Source organism: Suricata suricatta, chromosome 17 (assembly GCF_006229205.1).
Source record: "Suricata suricatta isolate VVHF042 chromosome 17, meerkat_22Aug2017_6uvM2_HiC, whole genome shotgun sequence".
Lineage (NCBI taxonomy): Eukaryota > Metazoa > Chordata > Mammalia > Carnivora > Herpestidae > Suricata > Suricata suricatta.
The window spans coordinates 22,421,184-22,447,532 of record NC_043716.1 but is presented as its reverse complement, the minus strand read 5'-3'; the positions used below and the strand labels follow the sequence as shown (position 1 = coordinate 22,447,532).

Below are 26,349 nucleotides of genomic sequence, written 5' to 3'. Positions count from 1 at the left end.
TCCCAAGTCAGTGCTCTTAATCATCACACCATACTGCCTGACCCCCAGTGGAGAAGGTTGGAAGCTTGGAACAGCTGCCGGAGATTCATGATGAGGCTGTCCACCTCTTTGTTAGCACCCCTGACTAGTGACTGCTCAGGGGCCCTCTCCTGACCTCTCTGTAAACTAGGAAGTGGAGCAGTGGGCCCAGAGGTTGTGGAAACAGGATTCAGCTCGCAGCCTGCCCACACTTGTTCTAACCGAGGTCAGTGCTTGCTGCGGTCTGGTTTCCAGTCTGGCGGGGCATTGTTTGGCAGGAGCTCAGGCACAGACCCACTCAGATGATAACTCGCCAGCACCCAAGGTTGAGGAGGAGGGAGAGGCATTAGCTCTGGAAAGGATGGAGAGCAGGAGCTACAGGGGAGAAAGTCCCAGCCTGAGGTTCCTGAAATGTGATTGACAAGGCCCTGGGGCACGTCTGTCCTGACAGTGGAAAATACTGTGATCAGATACAAGTTCAAATCCCAGTGTTAGCATTATGCCTGCATAACCTTGGGTCATTTTTATGAGTACTTAAAAATAGATATTAGATGGAGAGCGTTGTTTAATGGATTTGGAGCCAGAAGACCAGTCTGGAAGTCAAGCTCCAGATTTATCATCTGTGTGAACTTGGCCTGATCCCTCCCCACCTCCAGAACTTAGCGTTTTGCTTTAAGAGTTGGCCATAAAAAAAATATCTACCCTGCAGAATGGGTGTGAGGGTTAGCCAGGAAAGGTAAGAATGGAAAAGCACCTGGAGTGCTGCTATGGAAATGGGAGACACTCAAAAAGTGTTAGTTCTGAATTCATTCTTTCATCCCCTCACTCCCTCCCTCCCTCCCTCCCTCCCTCACTCATATTTACTGAACATCTACTATAGCCCAGGCATTTGGCTAAGCACAAAGGCAGGTCCTGCTCTGTTTGCTTTTATCCTGGGACTCAACCTCCTTTGACTCCATGTAGTCCAGTGAGTTGCATTTAAGGAGTTGACAGAAAGTATCTCCTAAAGGATCACAGATGGCCAGGAGAAACAGGGAGGGGGTTAGCACTTTGAGTACTTGACCATGTACCAGCCACTGTCTCAGGCACTTTGAATATCCTGTGGTGGGGGATGCGTAGGATTTTTCCCCATGAGAGATGCAGAAATGGTCTCAGGGTGAATCAACTGCCCAAGGTCACATGGTGGGTGGGGAAGGAGCCAGGATTAACGCAAGGCTGCTGGGCTTTCCTAGCACTCTGGGATGCCTCTACAGTAGCACTGCCCAGGATGTGTCCCTCTGGCTGGAGCATCTGTGCACACGAATGGCCCCACCATTCGATGCACACGGCAGCAAGCGAAAGATTCGGAATAGCCCCCGCCTTGCGGTATCTAACTTTAAACCAGCCATTCACCCAACACTTATAATCAAGGAATCTCTTCCTCTGCTCACACCGTGTGCCCCCGATTCCCAGCAATGGTCTTGAAACTCCTTTTGGAAAATAATGCTTTAAAACAAAAGGAAAGCAGAATTGCCACCAGAACTCATTTCTGACCCTTTGCCTTGGGAACAGAGTTAGTACAAATTTCCTTCACCTCGGTTCTTTCTGCTGTCGGGAGGCAGCACCTTTACCCTCACTTGACTTCCTTCTGCCTTTCCCCTTCAGTTTGTAGGAAGAAAGTTTCCCGATTGAAACACCTATCCAGGCTGAATTTTATCCTTGTTCCTGACTGTTAACTCCACAATAGCAACAAATACTGTGGGTATTTTAGAGATGGATATTGGAAGGCAAGTATTGTTTAAGTGGAAGGAGTCTAGGATTTAGAGCCAAAGCCCAAAGTCTGAAGGTCCAGCTAGAACTGATCACCTGTTGGACCTTGGGCAGGTCACACTCCATCTCTGAGCCTCAGTTCATTGCTTTGTACTAAGGAAGTTTCAATAAAAAGAAATGATGAGATCATGTTCATGAGAAGTATAAACATAAAATATTATGTGAATAGTTTTATCCTAAGTGTGATCATCCTTCTTATCATCCCAGAAACGAGTCTACTACCAGACTCCCGGAATATCTGCGGACTCAGGGACAACTTCACGGTGGTTCTAGAGTGGTTCATGCAGCTTCAAGGTCGGCTGGCCACTCTGTCCAGTGGAGGGGAGAAGCCATTTGGGGGCCAGTGCAGGGTCTCAGAGAGCATCTCTAAGTATTTTGATTAAGAGATCATTTCCTGAATTCAGAGGGCCTGTTTCAACAAGCAAGCATCAAAGTCAACTTGGGAAAGACAGGAATAATTAATCACAGCCCTGTCTAGGGCTGACCAAGCGGCAGATGGATTGATAAACCTTTCAAAGGGGAAGGTATTCCCAAGCAGGGCTGCTGCGCCTGGCTGCCCCCCTGATTGAGATTTGTGAGCACAGATAAATGTTTTCCTTGCTCACTACAAAGAGTGGGAAATCGCACGGGAGTCGAAGGGCAGGGCAACAGGGGGTGTCCTTTCATCTTCCATTGGGTGAGAGAAGAGTGGCAGAGCCGGTCCCACACAATGCTCCCCCCCCCCCACCTCCAGAGCCCAGATGTCTAGGCTGTGTGTGTGTGTGTGTGTGTGTGTGTGTGTGTGTGTGAGTGTGTGTGTTCATGAGCATACAGGCACACACCCAGGACATGTTGGGCACTTAATCTACACGACCTCATTGAATCTCCAGAATAAGGAGGTGTTACAACTCCCATTTTAAAGCTGAAGAAATGAGGGCTCAGAGAGGTCAAGGTCACCAAACAAGTGGCAAACTGGGAACAGGGGCCACCATCTCCACAACACTGCAGGACCAGGAGATGTGGGCAGAGGCAAGAACAGAGAACCCAAGCCCATGATAGAAACTGCTGGGCAGCACATGGCAGTGGAGGAGGTGTGATTCGCAGGGCTCAGGTGGAAAAAAGATCGTCAACAAGACCAAACCGTGCTGAGAGCACTGACATGAAGGTCAAGGTTGTCGCCTACTTATCTAGTAATCAATAGAGGCCAAACAGTTCCCACACTGCACAGACCCCAGCTCCTAAAAGGTCCTATTGTATTATTCTGGAATTGTTATCCGTGCTCAGACATCTTGTCCTGTTTCCTAACTCTTGGTGTCCTGTGACAGTCCAGCTGTCCAAGCGGCAGTGATGAGCCACACCTTTGGTTGTCTTTGCTACTCTATCAGCTCTGTGTGGAGGTGGGAACAAGCCATCCACTGAAAGAATGACTAAGCCTCTGGATTTCCCACTTTCAATGCACCAGGAAGTCAATTCCAGGTTTCCTGACAGCACACCAAGTAAACGCAGGTCCCTGTAAGGCCTACTGAGGCATCTCCATGGGTTGGTAGAATTGGGTTATTCTCTGGAGCTTACAGCGTTCTTAATCCAGCCTGGGTCCTGGAGAGAGGGAATTGGCCTCAAGGACCCTGATTTCCTACTCCCTTTTTCCATTGATTAACTTGTGGAAAACTCTCCAGAGGGTGTGACTTTCTGGAGCTTCCTTTGGAAACACCTTTTCCATGGCTCACTGATTAATCCCCTGGGGAATACTCAGTCTCACTACGTGATGGCTCTATGTCACCTGGTCTCCAGTGATTTATCGAAGTTTAGTCATTTCATGTTCTTGTTGGCGAAGCTGGGGCAGCAGTCAGTCCCTTTAGCCTGTGGCCCATCTTCTCCGCCTGTGACCTCGGGGATCTTTCTAGCAAGTAACTAGGAGCCTGGGAAGGACCAGGCTTATGGCTCAGTCCACACATGCTACGCTCTCCGCACGTCAGTAGCCCCAGCCTTTGCCCCCTCCCCACTTCCTGCTGGCATTACCTGTTTACTGGAAGACATGTTGGTAAGCGTACTGAGGCTGCTCGTATCCGTGACCACCATCGCGGACGGAAACCGGGATGTGTGGGAATACTGGGGGGGTTCCTGTTTGTGTGTGTACACTGGAGAGACAGAGTGAAGACAAGGTCAAGGTGGAGATCACACAAGCATATGCACAGATACAGACACCCCATCTCATCCCATCGCTCCTGTGTCCCCAGGCAGACAAAAGGGCAGTCAGTGGCGGCGGCAATGTTTTGGAAGGCAGTGTGATGTGGCAAAAAGAATGGCCATGTGTTTAGATCCTCACTCCTCAATTACTTAGCCTCAATTTCCTCATCTGTAAAATGGGAATGATACCTATTGCAGGATTAGAAAACATCATATGTAAAGTACTTTGTACCAAATAAACGGCTTTGTACAGTGCCTTTTATACAGTAGTGGACAGCACGTCTGTTCTCCTGACTTTCAATCAAATGTTAGGTGCCCAGGCATCACCAAGTGGCCTTCAGGCATATGTGGTGCCTCAGATATTTTGAGACAAAAAAAAGTTCTGAGTAGTTAGCAAACATAAACAAGCTGGCCCGTGCATGTTTATCGTATCTGCCGTGACTCAAGCACCAGGCCTCATGCAAGCAATTATAAATGGATTCATAATTATAATTAGAGATAGAGATAATTAATTGTATAATTCTGGGTTGTTCCAAACTGCACTAAAAGGACATCGTATGTCACATCATGCCATCATGGAAATATGAAGGATGACAAAGGGAGACCAGAGTAAAATAAAACCTCCAGGAGCATGTGACTCAGTTTTTAGCTTTTACAGTACTTGTTCACCAAGTCTAGAACTTTTTGAGTTATGTGACTGACCACTAGATTCATATAAATTCCAGGTCACACGACCTAACAGAAGCATGTGGCTCTTGGGCCATGAGGCAGTTTATTTTCTACCAAAGCGTCCTCTAGTAGAGAATGGGGTAAAGGTCACCGCCTGCCAGCCCAGCGTGTCCTTCCTGTGGAGGGAGGCCGGTTATTTCCTGGTCCAGGGGCCCCCAGCTGGGCCTTGGCTGTCCAGAGGTCACTGGTGACCACTCTCTGGCTGTCCTACCCAGGCCTGGCCACTGAGGAATCCTGCCCAGGTGAGGGGGCAGGGACAATTGGGGGCGTATTGCCAGGTCCTGAAAGGACAGAAAGTGGGGTATGACATATGGTTCCAGACTGCTACAGGCTATGGCAGATTTTTTTAGAAGTCACCAAAAAAATGTGATTGGAATGTGAGATGGTGTGTAGAAACCAGCTCCATAGGCCTGAGCTGGGGACAGAGCCTGAGGACAGAAGGCAGTCGAGCTTGGCTGCTCTTCCTCAGACCCACGGCTCGACTGAGGCAGCCAGGGGAGAAACCAAACGCTCCTTCACCGTTTCTGTCTCCTCCTATTAAAAATTCCCTTAATTAGGGGCGCCTGGGTGGCTCAGTCATTTGAGCATCCAGTTTCAGCTCAGGTCACAATCTTGCAGTCAGTGAGTTCCAGCCCCGCGTCGGGCTCTGTGCTGACAGCTCAGAGCCTGGAGCCTTGGGTTTCTGTGTCTCCTTCTCTCTCTGCCCTTCCCCTGCTCATGCTCTGTCTCTCTCTCAAAAATAAGTAAAAAGATTTTTTTAAAAAACCCTCCCTTAATTAATAATGACTTGCATTTCTTTAACTCTTGTGCTCACCAAACATGGCTCATACCAAGTCTTACTTCAACTCCATTATCACTCTACATTATTATTTCCGTTATACAGATGAGGAAAATTGAGGCTCAGAGAGTGGCTAAGAAACTTACCGATGGCTACACAGCTGGTAAGTCCCAGGGCCAGGATTTAAATCCAAGAGATGGTCACTCTACTACAGAGACTTCTCTGGTGTTCCTGTGGGACGGAGCCTGCCATGATTTTTGCCCAGACTTGTAGGCCAGGGCTGTATCCTGACATGGCCAGAGGGCTGGGGCCTGAGGCTCCACGTGGAGGGCAGAGATCTAGTGGCTGGCGGTGGGTGGGAAATAACTGGTTGAAAGACAGGACTTAGAGTAGGTATAGAAATAGGATATGAGAACTAGCCTGGGTGGGGTTGGGGGAGGGCAGAAGTGCTGATATCCCTATCCAAGATGGTGTGCAGGTAGTAATTTCCACCTGTGCTCAGGAGTCTCAATTAGAGATGTCTGGGGTGTGTAAATTGGACAGCATGGACATTCTAGAAAATTCTTCAATTTCGGGGAGGGTAAATGGGATGCAAACTGCATGCCCATTCTTGTCATTTAGGAATGGCTGCTTGGACTTTTAGACTGAAAAGGCTAAGCTGGGGCTTGTCAGGAAAAGGTACTGTGGTGGACCGGTGATATCTTCCATGGGTGCCAGAATGGGCAACCGTGGCATGTGTCCCACACACGTGCCGCCCCTGCTTTCCATCTCCAATTCCACTTTACATGTGGGCCGTCAACTATCCTCTTCAAACCTTCCCCCAGGAATCACAGGGGTTGGGGGTGGGATTGGGGATCTAGGAAGGCCAAACTAGGAAAGGCATAGACCGCATGAAGGTCATCCGAGACACTGTCTGGGTTGATAACAGGTAGAGAAAAGTGACCAAATCAATATACTTCCAAGCAAGTACAGACCCAGAGAGGGCAGAGGTGGGCTGCTCAGGGCCCTTGCTGGCACCCCCACCCCACCCCCACCCCACCCGAGTCCTTACTGTGGGAGTTCTGTAGCTGAGTCACGGTCGCCATGAAGGGCTGCTGAGTCATGTGGCTGCCGGGGCTTTGCTGCATGAGGGGCTGCTGGTGAGGGCTGTGTAGCTGCTGGGAGAACTGGACAGGCTGCAGGGCGGCCAGGCTGCCAGCCACACTGTTGATGACGGGGACGCTCTGTGGTTGGGAGGTGCTGAGGCCTGTGGGAGCAAGAAGGAAAGATCAGAGGTGGCTTCAGAGAAGGGGAGGGGTGAGTGCATGGCTGAGGTCACCACTGAGCCCCTGCTATGAGCCAGGCAGGGCTAAGCTTTTGCCTGAGAGACTGCATGGGAAACGACTCTATAGATCCGTTGTACAAAGAAACTTGAGGCTTGGCGAGATGGACTTGCTCGAATTCACAGATCTGAGGCCTGAGAGTCTCCCAAAGTCATCCTGGCACCTCCCAAACTGGGCTCCCTTGAGGTTGCCAGAGGCCTGGGAAAGCCGCCTCTACTTGCCCACCCCCCCTCCAGGCTGGACTCCCAGAGAGGGCTGGGGGATTGCAGGGAGGCATCAGATTAGTGCCCAGGCCTGTCTGTCCAGCAGAGGGCAGGAGTGATAAGGAACTCACATTTTGATAAAACAACAAAACCACCTCCACAGTCCTAGGAGTATGAATGAGAAGACCCTCACTGAGCGGACTGGGCAAAGACCCTGACAGAGGTCAGGTGCTCATTCTCTTGCCGATAGCAGAAAGCAGGTAAAACAGCAGACCTCAGCCAATCTATGAAGTGGACGTCACTTATCTGGCGGCACAGGGCTTGTGGCATCAAGAGGTCCAGGCACCGGGAGGAGGAAGTCGCAAGTGAAAGGGTGACAGTTTACAGTGGTCCTTGCCATCTTTCTGCTCTGGGGTGTGAGGCCTCTGTGGTGCTGCTCTGTGCTTATGTCCTGAGGCCTCTTCAGTAACGGGGCCGGCACTGCAGAGATTGGGTCTCCGGTCTCCCATCCCAGTGTGGGGAAGACAGCTGAGGCAGGGTGGGAATAGGGATGAGAGGATCAGGGGCACGGCACCCCCACCTCCTTCCTGGGGCCATCAATGTTCCCTTGACCTTGCTTTCTGCAAAATGGGGGGCAGGATGGGAGGAAGAAGACAATCCAGGAAAAAGGTCTCTTTCAGGCAAGTGTGGAAGGGACACCTAGAGAGCCTTTCCTCAAATGGAGAGGGTTCCAGAAGTGGGTTTGTGGGAAGTCCTCCACGGAGACAGCACAAAGACCTCAGCTTTGCTTACTCAGGGCTTTAGCTGATACCGTTATCAGAAACCTAAAAGGCGAGACTCCTGAGCAGAAGAAAAGGAAGAAGCAGCCTCCTCTGGCTCCCCTGGGTGGGGATGGGGCTGGATTCTCTGATTCCCCTCAGACCAGCCCTATCTCCCATTCTCCAGGGGCTCCTCTGATACCCTGATATCCTGTTTCCCTCTCTTGCTTTCCACTGTGCACTCAGTCTCCTGGGAGGCCTCGGTGCTTGCTGTCCCCCTGGGGGAGCCCAATACCGCTGCTCTTTCGGGAAATCCCTGCCCAGAAAAGCAAATTACCCTGCCTACAGTGGATGACATTTGAGGGCACAGTTCTGAAACCTGCCTGTGCTTTAGAGTCATCTGGGGGAGATCTTTAAGAAATATACATTCCTCCGCCTCACCCAAGACTTAATGAGTCAGAACCTTCCTAGGTGAGGCCCAGGAATCTTATTTTCAACACAGTCTGTGAGGCTGTTGTGCCTCAATTCCAGGATCAAGAGCCACTGATGTCATTCTAGCTCCTGCAGAGTGTGACTCCTGGCCTTCTCCCCTGCTTTCTGCGCACTAGTTCCTGCCTAAGAAGCATGTTGTCCAGCCCAGCAGATAAATAGTGAGGAGTTGGCAGGGCCAGGTCCTTTGTTACCACATTCTGCGTGGGCCTCTGTGGTCCAGAGGTAGGACCCACACACTCAACCCAACAGTTGGTCACATGTGGGTCCCTGCAAGCAAGCCTTCATCCTAACATGCTGTAGGATAGGACTATGTGTGTCAGCTGAGTTTTCTGGTGACACTCATCATTGTTCCTACTCCGTCCGCTCTGAGCACACACATGCGCACAATTGCACGTGCGCACACGCACAATCTTCCGAGGGCCACACACACTCCGGTGCTGCCCACCTGCAGTACATTAGGAATACAGTGAGTGGGTGGAGGAGATCAGGAGGAATGAAATTGAAAAATATGGAATAGCTCTGGGAAAATTTTTAGTTCAGATAGTGCCTAAGAAAATATGTAATTGTGTATATGTTGGCCAAAGCTTGATGTGGGAGAAAGAAGGTAAGTGGGATGGTTCGTCTATCATTTTGGTTGTGGAAATAAAGAGGTGGAATATCTCACTCGTGGGTCTTTTACTCAAATCTTCTAGAAGGCAAGCAAGCTGGTTTTAGATATCGTGTCTCATTCTCAAACCCTGGTTGTTGTAGGGTTACCATATTCCTGTCAAAGGCAGTAAGCTTAAATTAATTTTTTGGTAGGCCCTCTAAATGCTTCTCTTCTCTATTCCCATTTCTTGCTGCAAAAATAACTGCAGGGCGCATCCATTTCTGAGCAGTCGAGGACACAGCAGGAGCCACACATGCTCACTCAGTGAAGCTGTGCCTCTCTCAAAGAACACATAGGGCACTCTCCTCAGAAGTGACCTGAGCCACTACCTTGGCTGGGGCTGATTTAGAGAGAGAGAGAGAGAAGAGAGAGCAAGGAAAAGGTGATAAAAAGAAAGGGTCAATGTGGCCACAAGGACAAAGGGACAATATAAGTGAAAAGAAAGAGGAGTAATGTGCCCTCCTTAGATCTCTCCTGAGACTTCTTGAGAACATTTCCCAGGGTCACAATGATGATTTGGCCTGGGCTGTCATGACCAAGCAAAAAACACACTGAACACTCATCAACTTTAGGATTCTGAGAGAGTCATCCACAGATGTGGCCCCATCAGCCTTCCCATGTCCTGAACTACCCGATCTGTGAGGATGTGGAATGAGAGCCTCCTAGACCTGGGAGGATCTGATCTATCCACCAGTCTCCAGCCATATACCTCCTTAAAGAGATGCTCCACCAATTTCCCTCAGAGATCCCTCTCACTGCACTTGCACCACTGGGCAAACAGGCATCCATGACCACACAAAATTCCCTTTTAGAAGGAAGTCCAATGTTGCTGTGGAGCAACACAAAGAAACATCAACCCAACTTCCTGGAAAATCCACTGCAGGCTTAGGGGTAGACATGAACACTAGACAAAAGTATAAGCTATGATAGATATTATACACACTCATGTGTTCTAGATTTGGAAGCATGTTTCTATGCACTGTAATTTGATCATCTCAGCAACCCATTTTACAGATGAGGAAACTGAATCTCATTAAGGCTAATGATTGGCCCCAGGATGCACAGCTGGTGAGCCATGCCCAAGACTCAACTTGATTCCATTATTTTCTCTTTCTTCAGGCTAAACAATCCAAATATGGTTGAGGACAGAGAGAAGGAACTAAACAAGTGGAATCAAATCCACCAGCCATGGGCGAATTTGAAGGGGGTCCTCTAGAAACCTTTTTGAAACTCAGATTGACTTACTTCCCACACTTCTTCTCCTTACCCACCCCTGAATTTTTCTGACCCAGAACAGAACTTACTTTGTGTAATGGTCATGACTCCAGACAGGGGGGTCATGATGAGGTTTTGAGATTGCTGGGGATTATGGTGGGACAGGCTGTGGATATTTGTCAAGGTGCTGACGGGGGGCAGACCACCTCCTGAGACTGAGATCTGCTGGAGAAAAAAAACAAGAACACCATGAGTGGAACTGGGATCGCAAAGAGCAGTGTCCAAAATGACATGACTTGGGGCGCCTGGGGAACTCAGTTAAGCATCTGAATTCGGCTCAGGTCATGATCTTGTAGTCCATGGGTTTGAGTCTCGCGTTGGACTCTGGACTGACAGCTCAGAGCCTGGAGCCTGCTTCAGATTCTGCCTTTCTGATATGGTTTCTGTCCTTCTCCGCCTGACTTATTTCACTTAGCATGGCACCCTCGAGGTCCATCCACTTTGCTACAAATGGCCAGATTTCATTCTTTCTCATTGCCATGTAGTACTCCACCATAAGTTTACACTCATAGGTCTAACAGGAGAAACCTAACAGAGGACCATAGGGAGGGGAAGGGGGACAGAGAGTTGGGGAGAGAGGGACACAAATCATGAGAGACTATTGAATACTGCAAACGAGCCAAGGGCTGAAGGGGGAGGGGAAGGAGGCGAAGGGGGTGATGGTCATGGAGGGGGGCACTTGTGGGGAGAAGCACTAGGTGTTATATGGAAACCAATTTGACAATAAACTACTATTAAAAAATAAACTTAGGGAGCTGCTCTCAGTTTCCATCACAGCTACGGACAGATATAAAAAAACATGTGCAATGTTTTGAGGGTGTCATGCTAAGTGAAATAAGTCAGACGGAGAAGGACAGATCCCATATGTTTGCACTCATAGGCCTAACAGGAGAAACCTAATGGAGGACCATGGGGAGGGGAAGGGGGAAAGAGAGTTGAGGAGAGAGAGGGACGCAAAACCTGAGAGACTATTGAACCGAGGGTTGAAGGGGGAGGGGGAGGGGAAAGGGAGGTGGTGGTAATGGAGGAGGGCACTTGTGGGAAAGAGCATTGGGTATTATATGGAAACCAATTTGACAATAAACTATTAAAAAAAAACTAAAAAGATTCTGCCTCTCTCTCTCTGCCCCTCCCCTGCTCGTGTGCTGTCTCCCTCTCTCAAAAATAAATAAAACATTAAAAAAAAATTTTTTAAATGACATGATACAACAATTCCATGGCATAGCTAATTCACTCATTCATTCATTCATTCATTCATTCATTCATTCAACAACAACTATTAAGCATCCACTGAGGCACAGATCTAGATGCTGGAGATAGAGAAGTAAAATACCCAATAATCCCTTCCCTTATGTGGTTTCCACTGGTTAACTATCTTTTGTTTTTACTAAAAAAATTTTTTTAACATTTATTTTTGAGAGACAGGGCACAAGAATCTGAAGCAGGCTCCAGACTCCAAGCTGTCAGCACAGAGCTTGACATGGGGCTTGAACCCACAAACCATGAGATCATGACCTGAGCCAGAGTCAGAGGCTCAACCAACTGAGCTACCAAGGTGCCCCTCACTGGTGACTATCTTTGAGTTCCTAGCCTGCCTTAGAGGTTTTTCTGCTCATGGGGTATTATAGGACTGTCACTTGCTTAATTTGGAAGTATCCTCTGTTCTGCTCTATGCCTTCTATATTATTGGTGCTAAAGACAAGTGGCTGCTAAAAATAATAACTTAAGAAATGCTCTGGGATTCCCTAGTAAGAGTAGACTGGGGACCAGGCAGAAGTGCAGGAAAGCTTTCACGAACTATAGGCTCCACTAACTACTGCTTGTACATTAACTTACAAACTTCACGATAGTTCCATGAGGCAGATAAAAAAAAACTAAGGTTCAGAGTTGATATGTATAATGCCTAAGATCCAATAACCTAGTAAGTAGTATATCCGGTGTCCAAACACAGGTCTGTCTGTCTCTAGAATTCGAGTTCTTACCTTTTAGAGAGAACCTTTCCCTACGCCTGCAATTATTACCAGGGGCTAGGGGAGATCAGCCATCACTGGGCTTCTCTACCTTTTCCAAATCTCCACTATCCACTAAAAATTTTTATATTTTTGGTCAAGGAACTGATGTTGTAATGACAAAACTACTAACTAACAAGCCCTCGGTCCCAGGTGTCCCCATTCTGTTTCACCATTTTATTTTAGTGACAGGTTAGTAAGGGAAAGCTTCTGCTTTTAACATTTTACTTCATACATGGCCAGTTTGAATCCTTTTATTTAGGATTGAATCCTTTCATTTATCACTAATAGTGTCTTTTCCTTATTGATTTTCTTTACTTCTCGAAGCATATAATGACATCACAAGCATATGTGCTGATAGGGTCTCCTCCTTGCTACTACTAATATGTGTATATGTCTATTGCATTGGTTAGAACTTTCTAATTAGTATCAAATAGTAACAGCTGTAATAGATGTGGTTGCATTGATTCTGATGTTTTCAGAAATGCTTCCAATGTTTCCACCTTAATTATAAGGAGCTATCACTTTCACTCACTCACACACACACACACACACACACACACACACACACACTTTGGTGATGAAGTAGTTTAATACTTCTAGTTTTAAAATAATTTCTAAAGTTATTAAGAAAGGGTGTCTCAGGGCACCTATCTGGCTCAGTCAGTGAAGCAAGTGACTCTTGATCTCATGGTTGTAAATTCAAGCCCCATGTTGGGTGTAGAGATTAACTTAAGGAAGGAAGGAAAGAAGGAAGGTAGGAAGGAAGGAAAATAGACGTCTCCCATAACTGTGAACTGCTCCAGACATTCTTGATGATATCAGGACCACTGGGAAATGTTTCAGGGTTAGGATACAAACATTCAATGCCTGAGTAATCCAGTTGCCCTTCCCCCCAGAGCTTGTCAAATTATAGGTCGCCCGCCAGCACCCTGGTAATACACTATCTCCCGCCCTGACCTTCTGGTCAGCCCCACAGCTTCCAAGGTTAATTTGAAAAAGAAAGAAAGAAAAAAACCCAAACAGGTTTGTTTGTGTTTTTAAAATGGGCATCAAGAAAGGAGTTGGGGGGGTCACGTGACCAAGAAGGAATTCTGACCACATCAAACAAGAGAGAACCAGCCTGTTTGCTGGACTTGTTTTTCAAAATGTCAGAGTCATTAAAAAAAAAAAAAAAATTAGTAACCTGCCTTTGGACTTCCTTTGGGTAATGTAGTCCTTTGGAGAAAGTCAATGAAGTGACGGTAATCTCTCCTGTTTCAATGTTTGATTTTAATGGTGAAAGACAAACGCAGATGCCAATGATAAAAACGACTTAAATGTGCATGGCTTCAGAGTCTGTAATGTGCTTCTGCTGACTGTGCTCAACAGGTAACACCACGGTGAGGGAGGGCGTTATTACCACTCTCCCTATGTGGTAGGTTAAGAGAGAGATCCTACCAAGAGTAGAGATACTAGCTCTAGATCCTTTGACCAGTGAGTGAGGAAGCTAGAATTCGAACTCAGCTTTGCTAGAGTTCAAATACTTAACTATTTTGGGGGTAACCTTGGTCAAGTACCTTCCCACTCTAAAATGCAACCATGCTTTTCTATTTGCCTCCAGGACTAAAGGAAACCCCGGGGCTGCCAATGACACAGCTGAGTCTGAATTACGTGAATGCTGCCATTTGTAGAACTTTCACCTTTGCTCAGTGCTTTCCTGCCTACAGTCTAAGAGGTTCGTGCTATCGCCCCTACATTGTGGACAGGGAAACTGAAGTTGAGAGAAGTGAAGAAATGTGCTCAGAAAGTAGTGTAGGCATCGAAAACAGGCCATTTGCCTCCAAGGCTTTACAGTGTTAGGCGATACTGCTTCAGTGCGAAAGAATCTAGAATGTGCTTTTAATTCTTCTTTTTTTATTAAGTAAACTCTATACCCAATGTGGGGCTCAAACTCACAAACCTGAGATCAAAAGCCACATGCCCCACTGATGGAACCAGCCAGGCAACCCAGTATGTGCTTTGGAAAAAACAAGGAGGGGAGGTGGTGCCTAGGTGGCTTAGTTGGTTAAGTACTTGACTTCAGCTCAGGTCATGCTCTCAAGGTTCATGAGTTCGAGCCCTGTGTCTGTGCTGACAGCTCAGAGCCTGGAGCCTGCTTCGGATTCTGGGTTTCCCTCTCTCTCTGTCCCTCCCCTTCTCATGCTCTGTCTCTTTCTCAAAAATAAACAAACATTAAAAAAATTATCTATGAAGAAAAAACCCAAGGTTCAACACACACAATCTGCAACCCTAAATCTGGCCTGGCCAGCTTTTTGTCAATGCATTTGGCTATGGGAGACGGGACAGATAGTGCAAAGGAGAGCTCAGATGATCAGCAGTATTTCCCAAGCTAATCCCTGGGGGAAGATTTCCAATTCACGTCCCAGTGAAAGTTAGTACACAAGAGAGTGTCACTCCTCGCACGGGGCTTACCCAAACAACAGTGGAGCTGTAAGCCGCCCTCACACCAACCCCATGACGCAGGCATTGTTATCCCCTGTTTATAGGTGAGGAAACTAAAGTTAAGCAATATCCATCTGATTGCTGATAAATAACAGAGCCCAAGGCTTGGACACACTGGTTCTCTTGACTGCATTATTTTTAACCATACTCCACTCTCGCCTTGGTGGGCCACAATCTGTGATGCACCTGTTAGATATTAACAGAAAACAGATTCTTGAATTTGGGCTCCAGTAATAGTGACATAACATACGAGCCAGGGTGTTGGAGCCTACTAAAAGCTGGTCCTTGCAAACAAGCTTCTAGGTGTTTGCTAACGTTGAGGTGTGCTCTCTTGGTCAATCATCAATCCAATAATATACTGGCCATCAGGGCACTGCTGAGCAGAACAGGAAGCAGAAAGCATGTCTGCAGGCTGCCTTTGCAGTAGCCCTGGCTTGGGGTGAGGCCACTTGCCTCTTAAGAAAAAGAGCAGGAGGATGCAAGGAAAACCCCAAGGCCCTTCCAGCAATCGAAGCAGAGGGTTTTATGCACTGCGAAGTCAAGACTTCTTCCCCGAGATCCCCTTCCCCTGGGCAGCTTGGGCAATCCTTACCCTTAACCTATTTGAGTCTCAAAGTGATTCATGAAGACTTGTCTGTGCCTCTCACAAGGTCGCCACACAAACCTGTTCTTCATGAAGAAAATGCTTAAGGGATGAGGGGAGGGCAGGGGCTACAAAATGCCCCTCCCAGGAGCACCTTTCCATTTGTGTTTGCCCAGACCACTGCCAGGGAGGGCAGCTCACGCCCCTGAGACGAGAATTGGCCGAGCCAGCACTCCTCTTGGAAACAACACTTTGTTTTTCCTCCAGGGAGCTGGGGACTCAATCACCTGTGACTCACCATTCCTGCGTTGCCTACACAGCACACACGTCAAGGTCTAAAATGGCATCTGCTCCCCTTCCCCTTCCCCCACGCCGGCCCCCACCTGCCCCTGGGTCAGACACCTTGAGGGAATGTGTGCGACTCCACCTTGAGCGTGGAAGCCAGGAACCTGCAGCTCCTCCCCCCACTGAAACAGAGCATGACCTAAAGAATAAAGTTTTCCATTTCCTGCCCTTACTCGTGGCGAAATGCTTGTTTCTCTCCCAGGCTGCGCTCCCCTGCACTTGTGCTGTTAGAAAATTAGAGCCTTGAAATTTCAAGTTCAGAAAAAGTCTGTTCCTCACTAAGTGTGCTAAACTTATATCTGGGTGTGGGCTGTGGTTATGATTATAGAAAACTTTATGTAAAGAGAGAAACACTGACATTAACAACCCCAGTCACGTCTTTTGACTATTTAACACTGTGCTGAGCACTTTCCTCGTTATCACAGTTGTTCCCCCAACAACGGCATTGTTATTATCCCTGTTTTATAGTTGAGAAAGAGTGAGGTAGAGTGGTTCAGTAACCTGCCCAAGGCTACACAGCTATTAAGTGCTAGTGCTGGGATTTGAACCTGGGTCACTAGAACTTCAAAGTCGGCGTTTCTCACTTTCCTTGTAAGCATCGCCACGCCCCGCCACGCCTTGCCACCATTTTGTGCCTGCTCTTCACTGATACCTGATGTCCCAGTTTAGGAAGCCTCTCTCCATCTCCTGCCACCTGCTAAATCCTGACTTAATTTCTCTCCTTGCCAGCACCAGGGGGTGGCAAAGAGAAAGAGGGGCTTGTTTCAAAGTGAAATACTCTCTAAGGTTAAAAGACTGGCTTTGGAGGCCTTGGAGGGGGGTACGAATGAACATTTTATCAACACAAATGTCATTGCCTGCCCCTAAACAAACAGTGTCCCACCCGGCCACCTCCTTTATGAGGCATTCAATCAATAAAATGAGAGCAGAACTCTGTCAGATTTATTGGCTAGGTTCAAACCGAACACCTCTTCCACCCGCCGAAAGCTGGGTCACCAACTCTACCTTTCCGTCCCAACTCTGGACAGCCCCCATTTTCTCCTCTGGGGCTACAATGGCTCATTGTTTGAGGCAGGCCTTGTGAGAAGTTGTGTTTGTTTTGCCTCTTATCTTATCAGCTCCAGAGCTACAATGGCCCAGGTGTACTCACCATTTTACCATCAGGTGAGAGGAGATTGTGGCCAGGGTCCAGACTGACTGGAGAGACTTGCTGTAAAACAGACTGGCTGGTCACCATGGCATTGTTGCCATGGTGACTGATTGTTGAGGAGGAAGTGACCTCATTGTTTCCCTGCTGGCTGTAGCGCACTCCTGCAAAACAAGACAGACCCAAAGGCAGACATGAGTGCCCCCAGCGCCCTGGAACACAAACTCAACACCCCTTGTTTTCTCACAGTGGATGACAAGAATCCAACGTTGCCATCTTCTCCCCTGCTTCCTATGAGAAACACAGGCTGGCTTTCTCCAGGGTAAAGGCTGGTGTGGACTCTACTTAATTCTGGAACGTAAGCTCCTTGAGGGCAGGACATTTTTGTCTTCTTTTGTTCATTGCTGTATCCCTAGTGCCTTGGCACTTGGTAACCACTCAATGAATATCTGTCAGAGGAATGGATGAATGAATGAACGAGGGAGTGAACGAAAGGATTCTGCTTATTCTTGCTTCAGCATACTTCTTGCAGGATTTAGGAGCTGAGATTGGCCTTTTTTTCCTAACTAGAGTAATTTCTTTGATTCTTCAAAATGTCTTCTAGAAATGCTTCCCTGGCATCTCTTGCCAATGTGGGGCTGCAAAGCATGAGTAGATCGACTCTACAAAGAGGCACTTGCCCAGGGAGCCCTGTAAGAGCCAGAGAGGAAGGCATCGGTCTCTGTGCACCACTCTTTTGGCTGAGCCCAAGAGGCCTGGGGGACACGGGCAGAGCAGGACAGGGATGGGTCTGCAGCTGGGGAGTCTGTGGCTCTGGAACTCACATTCCTTTGATGGGGTCCCATTTGTTTGACTTCCAGGGCCCAGGGGAAGGCGCGTCTGCCAGGAGGTGGGGCAGGCAGCACACACAGGTGGGATGTGGATGCTTTAGTAAACCACTGCAGTTTGGTCTGCAAGGGAGGGGAGAATCAAGCAGGTTTACAGCCTCACTGCTCTGACCCTCCCACTTGCTGAGGAACCAAAAAAGAGGTCTCTGCTCAGGAAAGGGAAAGCACTGGGCAGAGAAGGCTTACCAAAGGGGCCCAAGTAACCGGACCCAGTTTGCAGAGTCTTAGTTCTGCTGGATATGCCTGTGAAATAGCCAAAGACAAAGCTGGGGGGTAGCTGGGCATCTCACCCTAAGTTCAAAGCCTACAAAGACCATGTTCTTGTGTTGCACTTTGGACTTGACAAAAAGGTTTGGGGGACCCTGTTTCTACCTGCAGGGGATGGAGACCAATGCTCTGGGCATGCAATTATTTGGAGGGGTGGGCCAAGTATCTGGCTGCACTTCTCCTTTTGCCAGCTTTCCAAGACAAACCATCACTGTATAAAGTATACTTATTCTATTGGTCTGTTTCCCCCTCCAGGTGGAGCCCCACCTGCCGGAGGAGGCTACAATGCCCCCCTCCCCAAGGGGCCAGGCAGGCCGCCATAACCAGCAGCCTTACAAATCACTAAGACGAAGCTTGCCAAGAAGAGACCCTAGCCAGTGTTCCTGGTATCATCTGAAGGATGTTCCCAAGGCTGATATGATCTAGAGCTTAAGAGGGCTGGGAAGAAAACAAACAAATGCTAAGACAGGGTTCTAACCTTCAAGAGCAACGTGTTTGACTCTGAGTGGCTTGATGATGCATGCTCTATGGGTTTCCTCTATTGGTTGCTGTCCTCGTCCTTTGATTCAAGGGGCTGTCAGTGGGGGTGTTGGTGGCAGAGAGACAGCATTAGAATTTGGTGATTATTGATCTGGGGCACCACACTTTTGGGGAAACAGGAGCCATGAGGTAAAAAGGAGGAATACTACATGGATGGAATACTACATGGCAATGAGAAAGAATGAAGTCTGGCCATTTGTAGCAATGTGGATGGAACTCAAGGGTATTATGCTAAGTGAAATAAGTCAGGCAGAGAAAGACAGATACCATGTGTTTACACTCATATTTGGAACAGGAGAAAATTAAGAGAGATCCATAGGGGAGGAGAAGGGGAAAAAATAGTTAAAGACAGGGAGGAAGGCAAACCATAAGAGACTCTTAAATACTGAGAACAAACTGAGGGTTGATGGGAGGTGGGGAAGAGGGGGAAATGGGTGATGGGCATGGAGAAGGGCACTTGGGGTGAGCACTGGGTGTTATATGGAAACCAACTTGACAATAAACTGTATTAAAAAATAAATTAATAAAAAAAAAAGGAAGAAGTCTTCTGCCTCCAAATCAACACCCCCTCCCAGACCTGCCTGCATTCCTCCACACCCATCTGCAGCCCCAGGGTCTCCTATTTCCCACCCTCTACTCATCCCATTGGATCACATTGGGTCCGTTTTCTACACTCACATTTACAACTGGGCTCCTGGCAGGATACATCCAACAGCTCACAGTGTTGTTATGTAGAAGAAAGATCTGTGCCTTGTGAGCTAAGGAGGCAGAGAAGATCCAATGGAAAAGAGGGAAGCAGGTTTCAAAGCAATAAATAGGAAGAATTGTCTGATGAGGGATGGGGGGTGGAGACTGTGGGCTCAGGAGCTGGACAAATTCAGGCTCAAATCCCACTTTGCCCTTAGGAGATGTGTGATCTTGAACAAATTACTTCTCTCTCTCTCTGCGCCTTCACCTCCCCTCATAAAATGGAGGGAACACTTCCTTAACAGGGCTAATTCTGGATAAGAGAAGATATCTAGAAGCCTCCTAGCATGATGTTAAAGAAATAGTAACTACGGGTTGGGAGGAAGCTGGTATGGGGATGGACCCCAGGATATTTTCCTTAAGACTCTCAAATTTCAGGCAACTTAGGGCAGATTCTAAGTACAAATGGAATGACCTGTCCATGGAGTGCAGTTTCCCAAGAATCCTACTCCGAAGAACCACTGATGTGTTTTGCCCTGGAAGCCACTTGGGATGCAAGCCTGACCCCTGTCCTCTCATTCTTTCCTTTCGGAGGGACTGGGCTTCACCTTGTTTTTCTCCTGCTTTCCCTGACTCCCTGGCCAGCTATTTACCTCCCCAGGATGCTCTGCTCCTGAGAGAGTGGTGATAACGCTGGGAGTCAGGTGTGTGTTCCCCTCCCAGCCTGTCCCCATCATCGATTCAGCCTTAAGTCAAACAGACTCCGGTTTTAGCCTATTTAATTTGGCCAAAGGAAGAGGGCCCGTCCTCTGATGATCAAATATGGGCCATGAGGAGGCTTCTCCCCTACTGCAGGCTACATAATTATGTATTTAAAAATAATTAACCAGGCATATCCACAGGAAACAATGCCTTCTTTAGGAGGGAGCCTGGCAGAAGAGTATCAAGAGCCACTTGTTAGACTGCAGCCAGTGTAGCCCAAGGCTGCTGTAGTTATCAAACCTTGTTTTCTCCCCAGAATAACTTCATTCTATGAGAAATGTAAGGGTGGAGCTGATCTGTTTAAAGACAGAGAGGCCTTGGGGTACCTGGGTGGCTCAGTCAGTTAAGCATCAGACTTCTGCTCAGGTTCATGAGATCAAGCCCCACATCTGGCTCTGCACTGTCAGTGCAGTGCAGAGCTGCTTGGGATTTTCTCTCTCTCTCTCTCTCTCTGTCTCCCTCTCTCTCTCACTTTCTGCCCCTCCCCACTTGCATTTTTTCTCCATGTCTCACAAAATAAATAAATAAACTTAAAAAAAGAGGCAGAGGGGCCTAGACCCCTGGCTAAGGGGTAGCATCAGGCCGTTTGATCTCAGCTCTGCCATCAGTGTCCTGGGTGAGCTCCAGCTTCTGCATCTCTGAGCCAGAGGTCTGCCTGCTGTGGGGAAGGGGCTGTTCTTACTGCAGAGTGTGATGGGGGCTGGACATGGGGCTGCTCACCAGCGCCAGATTCATCTGTAACCTTTCCCACCTGTAACCTTCTCTCACCAGGGAATTTGGCAGTCACTCTGGAGCCAGAGAAGGTGGCTGTAATCAGGCAGCTACCTTAAAGGGGGTGTGGAGGTATAAGGTAGATCATAAAGTATCCACTGGCAATCCCCCAGAAATAGGTGCTCTTGTCAGAGGAAGGAGAGAGGCCAGGTCCTTGTGTATTTCACAAACTCAGAAGGGCGCTTCAAAGGAGAAGCAAAGTGGAGGAGACTCTGGAGCCAGGCAACCTGGGTTTAAATCCTGGCTCTACCACATATTAGCTGTGTGACTTTGGGGGAAGTTATTTAACCTCTCTGAGCTTCAGTTTCTCTGCTGTTAACAATATATTCCTGGGAAAGAAGATGGACGACTCAGTGGATGCGAAGTCCCCAGACATGTTTGGCACAAGATACCTCAGTTCCTTCTACTTCGGGACTGTCATTGTTTAAAAGACATCTTCAGGAGGCTGAGGTCACAAAACTTCATTGAGTACCTATCATGTGCCAGGTATTGTGCTTGGGGAGTGGAATGGTATCTTTCCTTCTTTCTTCACCTTTATAATCTCTGGAAATGAATATACCACAAGGGCTCTGGGTCAGGATGCCTAAGATGCCAAGTTAACAGTCCCAGAGGTCCACAGGAGATATGACAATTCTAGACGTAGCCCTATACCTTCCACTCCCTTCCTGGCTCAAGTCACTAACTGGCCATGCCCCCATCACTGGTCCTATGAACCACAGCACATCAGTGAAAGTCATCTCAGCTAGAATCTAGAGACAAACACATCAGCACATGAAAGAAGCTTATGGCTTCCAGAAGCCAGCATCTCTACATTCTACCTCCTGTGCCAGTACCCACCTCCAGGGCACTCTTTTCATGGCTGGAGCTTGGGATTTCTTTTTCAAACAAACTCGTACCATGTCCCTGCCCTGTTTGGAAACCTATGATGGCCTTCCTGCCTTCTGGGAAGACCCCAAGACCAAAAACTAGCAGAACCAGGCCTTTGTGACTCCAGCTCACCTTGTGTCATCTCCCATGACATCCCAAACGGCCGTGTCAGAGCGCCTGTCGTTCGTCACCTTGGTCCTGCCATCTCCTACCTCTGTGCCTTTGCATCTGCTGTTCCCTCTGCCTGGAAAGCTCTCCCCTCCTTTAAGCCACATCTTTTAAGGGGGTTAAATGTCACCTCCTCTGTGGAGCTTGCCTTGATTAATCCTGGTAGTTATCTGCTCTGGCCTTTGTATTTTACATTTAGTTGAGACTTAGAGCAGGGGTCGGTCATCCTGCACTATAATGTTCTGATGATAGGATACTTCTCATTCCCTCTCAAAGGAGTGGATGGCTTTTTACTGATTGTTGCATCCTCGGAGCCTAACAGAAGGCCTGGACTGTGAATATTTCCTGAATAAAGGAATGAGCCCTCAGCTGCTGAGCAGCCACGCTCTAGAACAAGGGAGCATCCCTTCTGGCAGAAGGAGAAAATGCCGTCAGTCCTGTGGGAATGTTGGTATTGAAAGTGTGGATCTGTTCCAAATCTGCTGTTCCAATTATTCCATATGGAATAATCTGAGTGTAACATGAATTTCACACTTGAGGAATGTAGAAATCTGCACCCAGCTCGGTGGAGCCACGTAGGACAACACCACGCGCACACAAACACACGCATACACACACACTTTGGGCATCTACCAGCTACCATCAGCTCACTGCATGTGCTATAAACCACATTAGTCCACAGCTGGAGTTATAATTTTCCTTCCAATTTCTGACAACCCTCCATCTACTACTTCACATCAACTCTTAAACTGCTTCCATAAGCAGACTTCAGGGCTGTTTTCAAGGTAAAGTGCCATATATATTGATGTACATCATTATGTTTCTAACCATGCAACAGGTGTACAACTCTACTAATGTTTTTTATTAGATTCTTATCTTTTTAAAGGGTGTTATTGAAGAAGTTTTGAGTATTGTGCCCTTAACCCTATTTTGTCCCCATAAACCATGTGGTTTTTATTGGGTTACTTTACAGAGCACAGTGGTTTTTATGATGTGAATGTCGGGTTCTATAGAACTGACCGTGTATCTATTTTCAAAGACAGACACAACTGCCTTGCAGGAGGGACCCCAGAGAGGACCTGCTCAGGGTATAATCAACCACAGGGACTTTTCAGAAACTTGTTCTTTGGGGGCTTAGAACTATAGCTCTCTTAGAATTTCTAAAAAATTTTTTAAATGTTTTATTTATTTTGGGGAGAGAGAAAGAGACAGGGGAGAGGCAGAGAGAGAGACGGAGACACAGAATCTGAAGCAGGCTGTAGGCTCTGAGCTGTCAGCACAGATCCTGACATGGGGCTTGAACCCACGAATCATGAGATCATGACCTGAGCCGAAGTGGGACACTTACCTGACTGAGCCACCCAGGTACCCAGGAATTGGGCTCTCAGCCCACAATTTCAGAAATCAACAGGGCACCAGCATCTAGACATTGGAAACTAATACCCTCTCTCTTTCTATCTCTCTGCCTTGATGATTCTGGGCCAGTCAACTTTTGGGTCTTTGTCTTTTTATGTACAAGATGGGCATATGGATCTTCCTTCCTCAGAAGCCAGAATGATGAATGAATTAAATATGGTAAGAGAAGCACCAGGTTTTGCTCAGAGAGAAAATGCCAGGCAAACAGAACAGTAATGTCAGCCAGGAAAACATGACCAGAATTGCTCTTTTTAGTAAGAAGCGAAGAGGGAGGTGTGGCTCCCTGGGCAGTGTGAGGCTCAGCTTGCCCCCACATGGCCTTTGGCGCTGAAGCAAGGGGGTTCTTTTTACTGGGGTCTGTGCGCTGCACCCAGGATCTGGTGGGATGCCTTTCACCCTTGACATTTCAAAGCCAATCTCCCATCCCTGATAATGCAGGAATGTTCCTTCATCTGATGGACCTTTGCCAGCGCGAATGAGCGTCCCGGCCACCAACAGAGTAAACATTACTCAACTGGCCAGAGCTCTGTCACACACATTCTTCCCCTGTGTTTCTAACCTCATGCAGAGCACAGCCCAACCCTGTTGGGTCTAGAAACTGAGAATTTAAACCCAGGCAAGCGGGAGCGTACGAAGGAGAAAGCTCCTCCCAAAAGGAACAGCTCTGTCCATCAGTTATGGGTAGACAGGGCTATCTTTCCTATGGCGCCAAATCATAGGGCCAGGGAGGGGGCCAGGAAGAATTAGGCCTGGGAATGCATCCTCAGACATCCAGTCCCCCTCGCCCCACAGAGGAATCACTTTCTTGAGAAAAGAGGCAGACAGACAAATGATTCAGTCTAGTGAACCCCGGAGACGCTCATTTGGGAAAAAAGTGTGTGAACTGGGAACTGCAGAAATAAAAGTTTTAAATAAAGGCGATAGCACGGCTGCCTCAGTCTCCTCATTGGTAACACGGACTACTGCCAGCTCTTATTCATATTTCCTCCTCTCTGGGGATAAAGGTTAATGTTTGCAACGAGCTTAGAAGGTTAAAAATCCGAAAGCCCAAGAGGAAAAAAGCTGATGCAAGATGGAAGCAGTTTACACACTGGGCTGGGTTTTAACTCCATGCCTCTTTCTACCCGAGGTGGCTAGGTTAGGAACCCAGTTCCTAAGAGAAACACAGACAGGCCTGCGAGGACGGTAAACACTCTTGAACTCAAGGAGTAAAAGTTGAGTGATACTTAAGAGAAGCCCACAAACTGGTTTTCTTATAAAAATCAAAGCAAAGGTAACCAAAGGGGGGGGGGATCATCTTCCATCAAAACCATCGTGGCTGAGAACAGAAGCTGACCTGCACAGTGCACCTGAGAAAATCACACATGTGGGGAGGGAGGAGGGCCACAGAAACCAGCCACCACGCCTGGCCCTCACCGGAGAGCCGGTTTCTGCAGGCAAACATCAGATGCTTTGCAACGAGCCCTTCAGTGGAGGCCACTGCTCCAAGTGAAAGAAACCAGGCCGGCACTTGAGAACTTGAGAAGTCCTCATGCCTGGGAGTGTTTTACACACCCTGCTCTCAATGTGTCATGGATGCCCATTCGACAGAATGGAAAGCTGAGGTGCAAGGAGGAAGAGGTTATTTTTCAGTATGTCTTGTGAAGGGGCCCCTGGCAAGTCAGTGGTGTCCCCAAAACTGACCCTTCTTTCTCTTCCCTGTAAGCCCCAAATTGATTCCAGGTATGTTGAGCCTCCATCGTGAACCCCCAAGTAGTTTGAAATGATTTTGTTTGTTTACTCATTTCTTGACTGTCACTGGAATGTAAGCCCAACGAGGGCAAGACCTTCCTTGCCTGCCATCTCCACCATGTCCTTGGCACCTTGCGCAGAGCCTAGCCTGTGCCAGGCGCTCAGTAAATATTGGTGGAATGAGAACTGATGAGCACACTCCAGACTGCTTGGAGCTGAGTGATGCAGGAGTGATGGTGATACACACTTCTCTAGATCTCCTGATTTTGCTGAGGTTAGTGGGAGGCATGCCCCTTAAAGAAGGAAGAAGGGGGAGTGAAAGGCGAGAGTAAAATATAATCAAAATAGAAAGAGCACTGACGTATTGGGGCAATTTTGTGTTTGAAGGCGTGGGATGGGTGCACCGAGGAGTATTATTTATGAAGCAGCACAGATTTCAGGCAGTGCTTTTCCTAGTGTGAGAAGGGCCAGTGGGGGTGCCTGGGGGCGGGGGGCTACCCATTCCTGACTTCTTGAGGCCAAAGCATAACTCTCATTTCCTAGGATGCTTTAAGGGGGGAGGGTAGAAATGGGTGCTTCCATGAGCACAGGCTGAGCATTTCTAGAGGTTTGGGGCTGCAGGTGGGAATCAATCATCTGGTTGATCTTGAGGAAGGATTAATCAATGGGAATTTACTGTGGCAAAACGAGTCACTTAAATACCTTTCTCTCCAAAGGAAGCTGGAGTGAAAACTAAGAAGGGTTAATGGTGGACATCATTAGGCCTAAAGGCTGTGAGGACAGACAGAGCCCTGCTGCAGTCTGGCTCCTGGGGTCTCTTTTCTCAGAGGCAGCCTTTGCGGGGAGGGGTAATGTGGCTGCAACAAAGGCCCCAGGGCTTGGCTGGCGAGGAGGACGATGACGCTTCTAGTGGATCTGGGCAACGAAGAAGGCTATAAAGCCATCAGCAGACTGAGCCACTGGGTGTCCACACAAAAGTAAGGTCCTAAAAACAGACATCTGTATTGTGACTGAAGGGCTCATAAAATTGCCTTAGAAAGGAAAGGTTTTCCACTGTGACCTATTCATAAGCAGGGCCCCACTGGGAAGTGACACCCGGGGAGAAGATCCTTTGAGGCCTGGCAAGTGTCAGAGCTGCCCCATTATGGGAGTTTGGCTGGCCAGACCCCAGCCTCTTCACCACTGTCACTGGAGGTACTCCATCAGCAGCAGCATTGCCATCATTATGACAGATCGCCATCGGGTGCCAGCCCATGGATATGGGTCCCAGGCAGCACCAGGCATCGGGCACTGAGGCTTTGGAGGCGGGATGACTACAGTCAGTGAACAGGAGCACCAGCAAAGTGCTCAGGGAGCACTCCCCAAGGATGGTGGCTGCTCAATGCCATCCCTCCCAATGCCTCTGATCTGCAAAAAGTCCAGTCCCTTTTCCAGACCTCAGTTCACGCAACAGAAACTCAGGAAGAGCTATCCTAGCTCTTTTCTT

General features: G+C 48.1%; 1 protein-coding gene across 6 annotated transcripts in view; it reads right to left on the bottom strand.

Moving 5' to 3' along the window:
• The window catches only part of HNF1B (HNF1 homeobox B), a 53,770-nt gene that overhangs the window by 4,984 nt on the left and 22,437 nt on the right, over positions 1 to 26,349 (bottom strand). For 2 of the 6 annotated variants that reach the window (XM_029929106.1, XM_029929108.1), the window contains exons 5-8: positions 16,771 to 16,931; positions 10,229 to 10,364; positions 6,552 to 6,746; positions 3,826 to 3,944 (exon numbers count right to left, since the gene is read on the bottom strand). In XM_029929106.1, the coding sequence (XP_029784966.1) occupies positions 3,826 to 3,944; positions 6,552 to 6,746; positions 10,229 to 10,364; positions 16,771 to 16,931 (611 nt within the window). Of the gene's footprint in view, positions 1 to 3,825; positions 3,945 to 5,646; positions 5,732 to 6,551; positions 6,747 to 10,228; positions 10,365 to 16,770; positions 16,932 to 26,349 lie in introns of those variants that run through there. The other 4 variants (XM_029929107.1, XM_029929109.1, XR_003904788.1 and 1 more) reach the window with 3 other exon arrangements.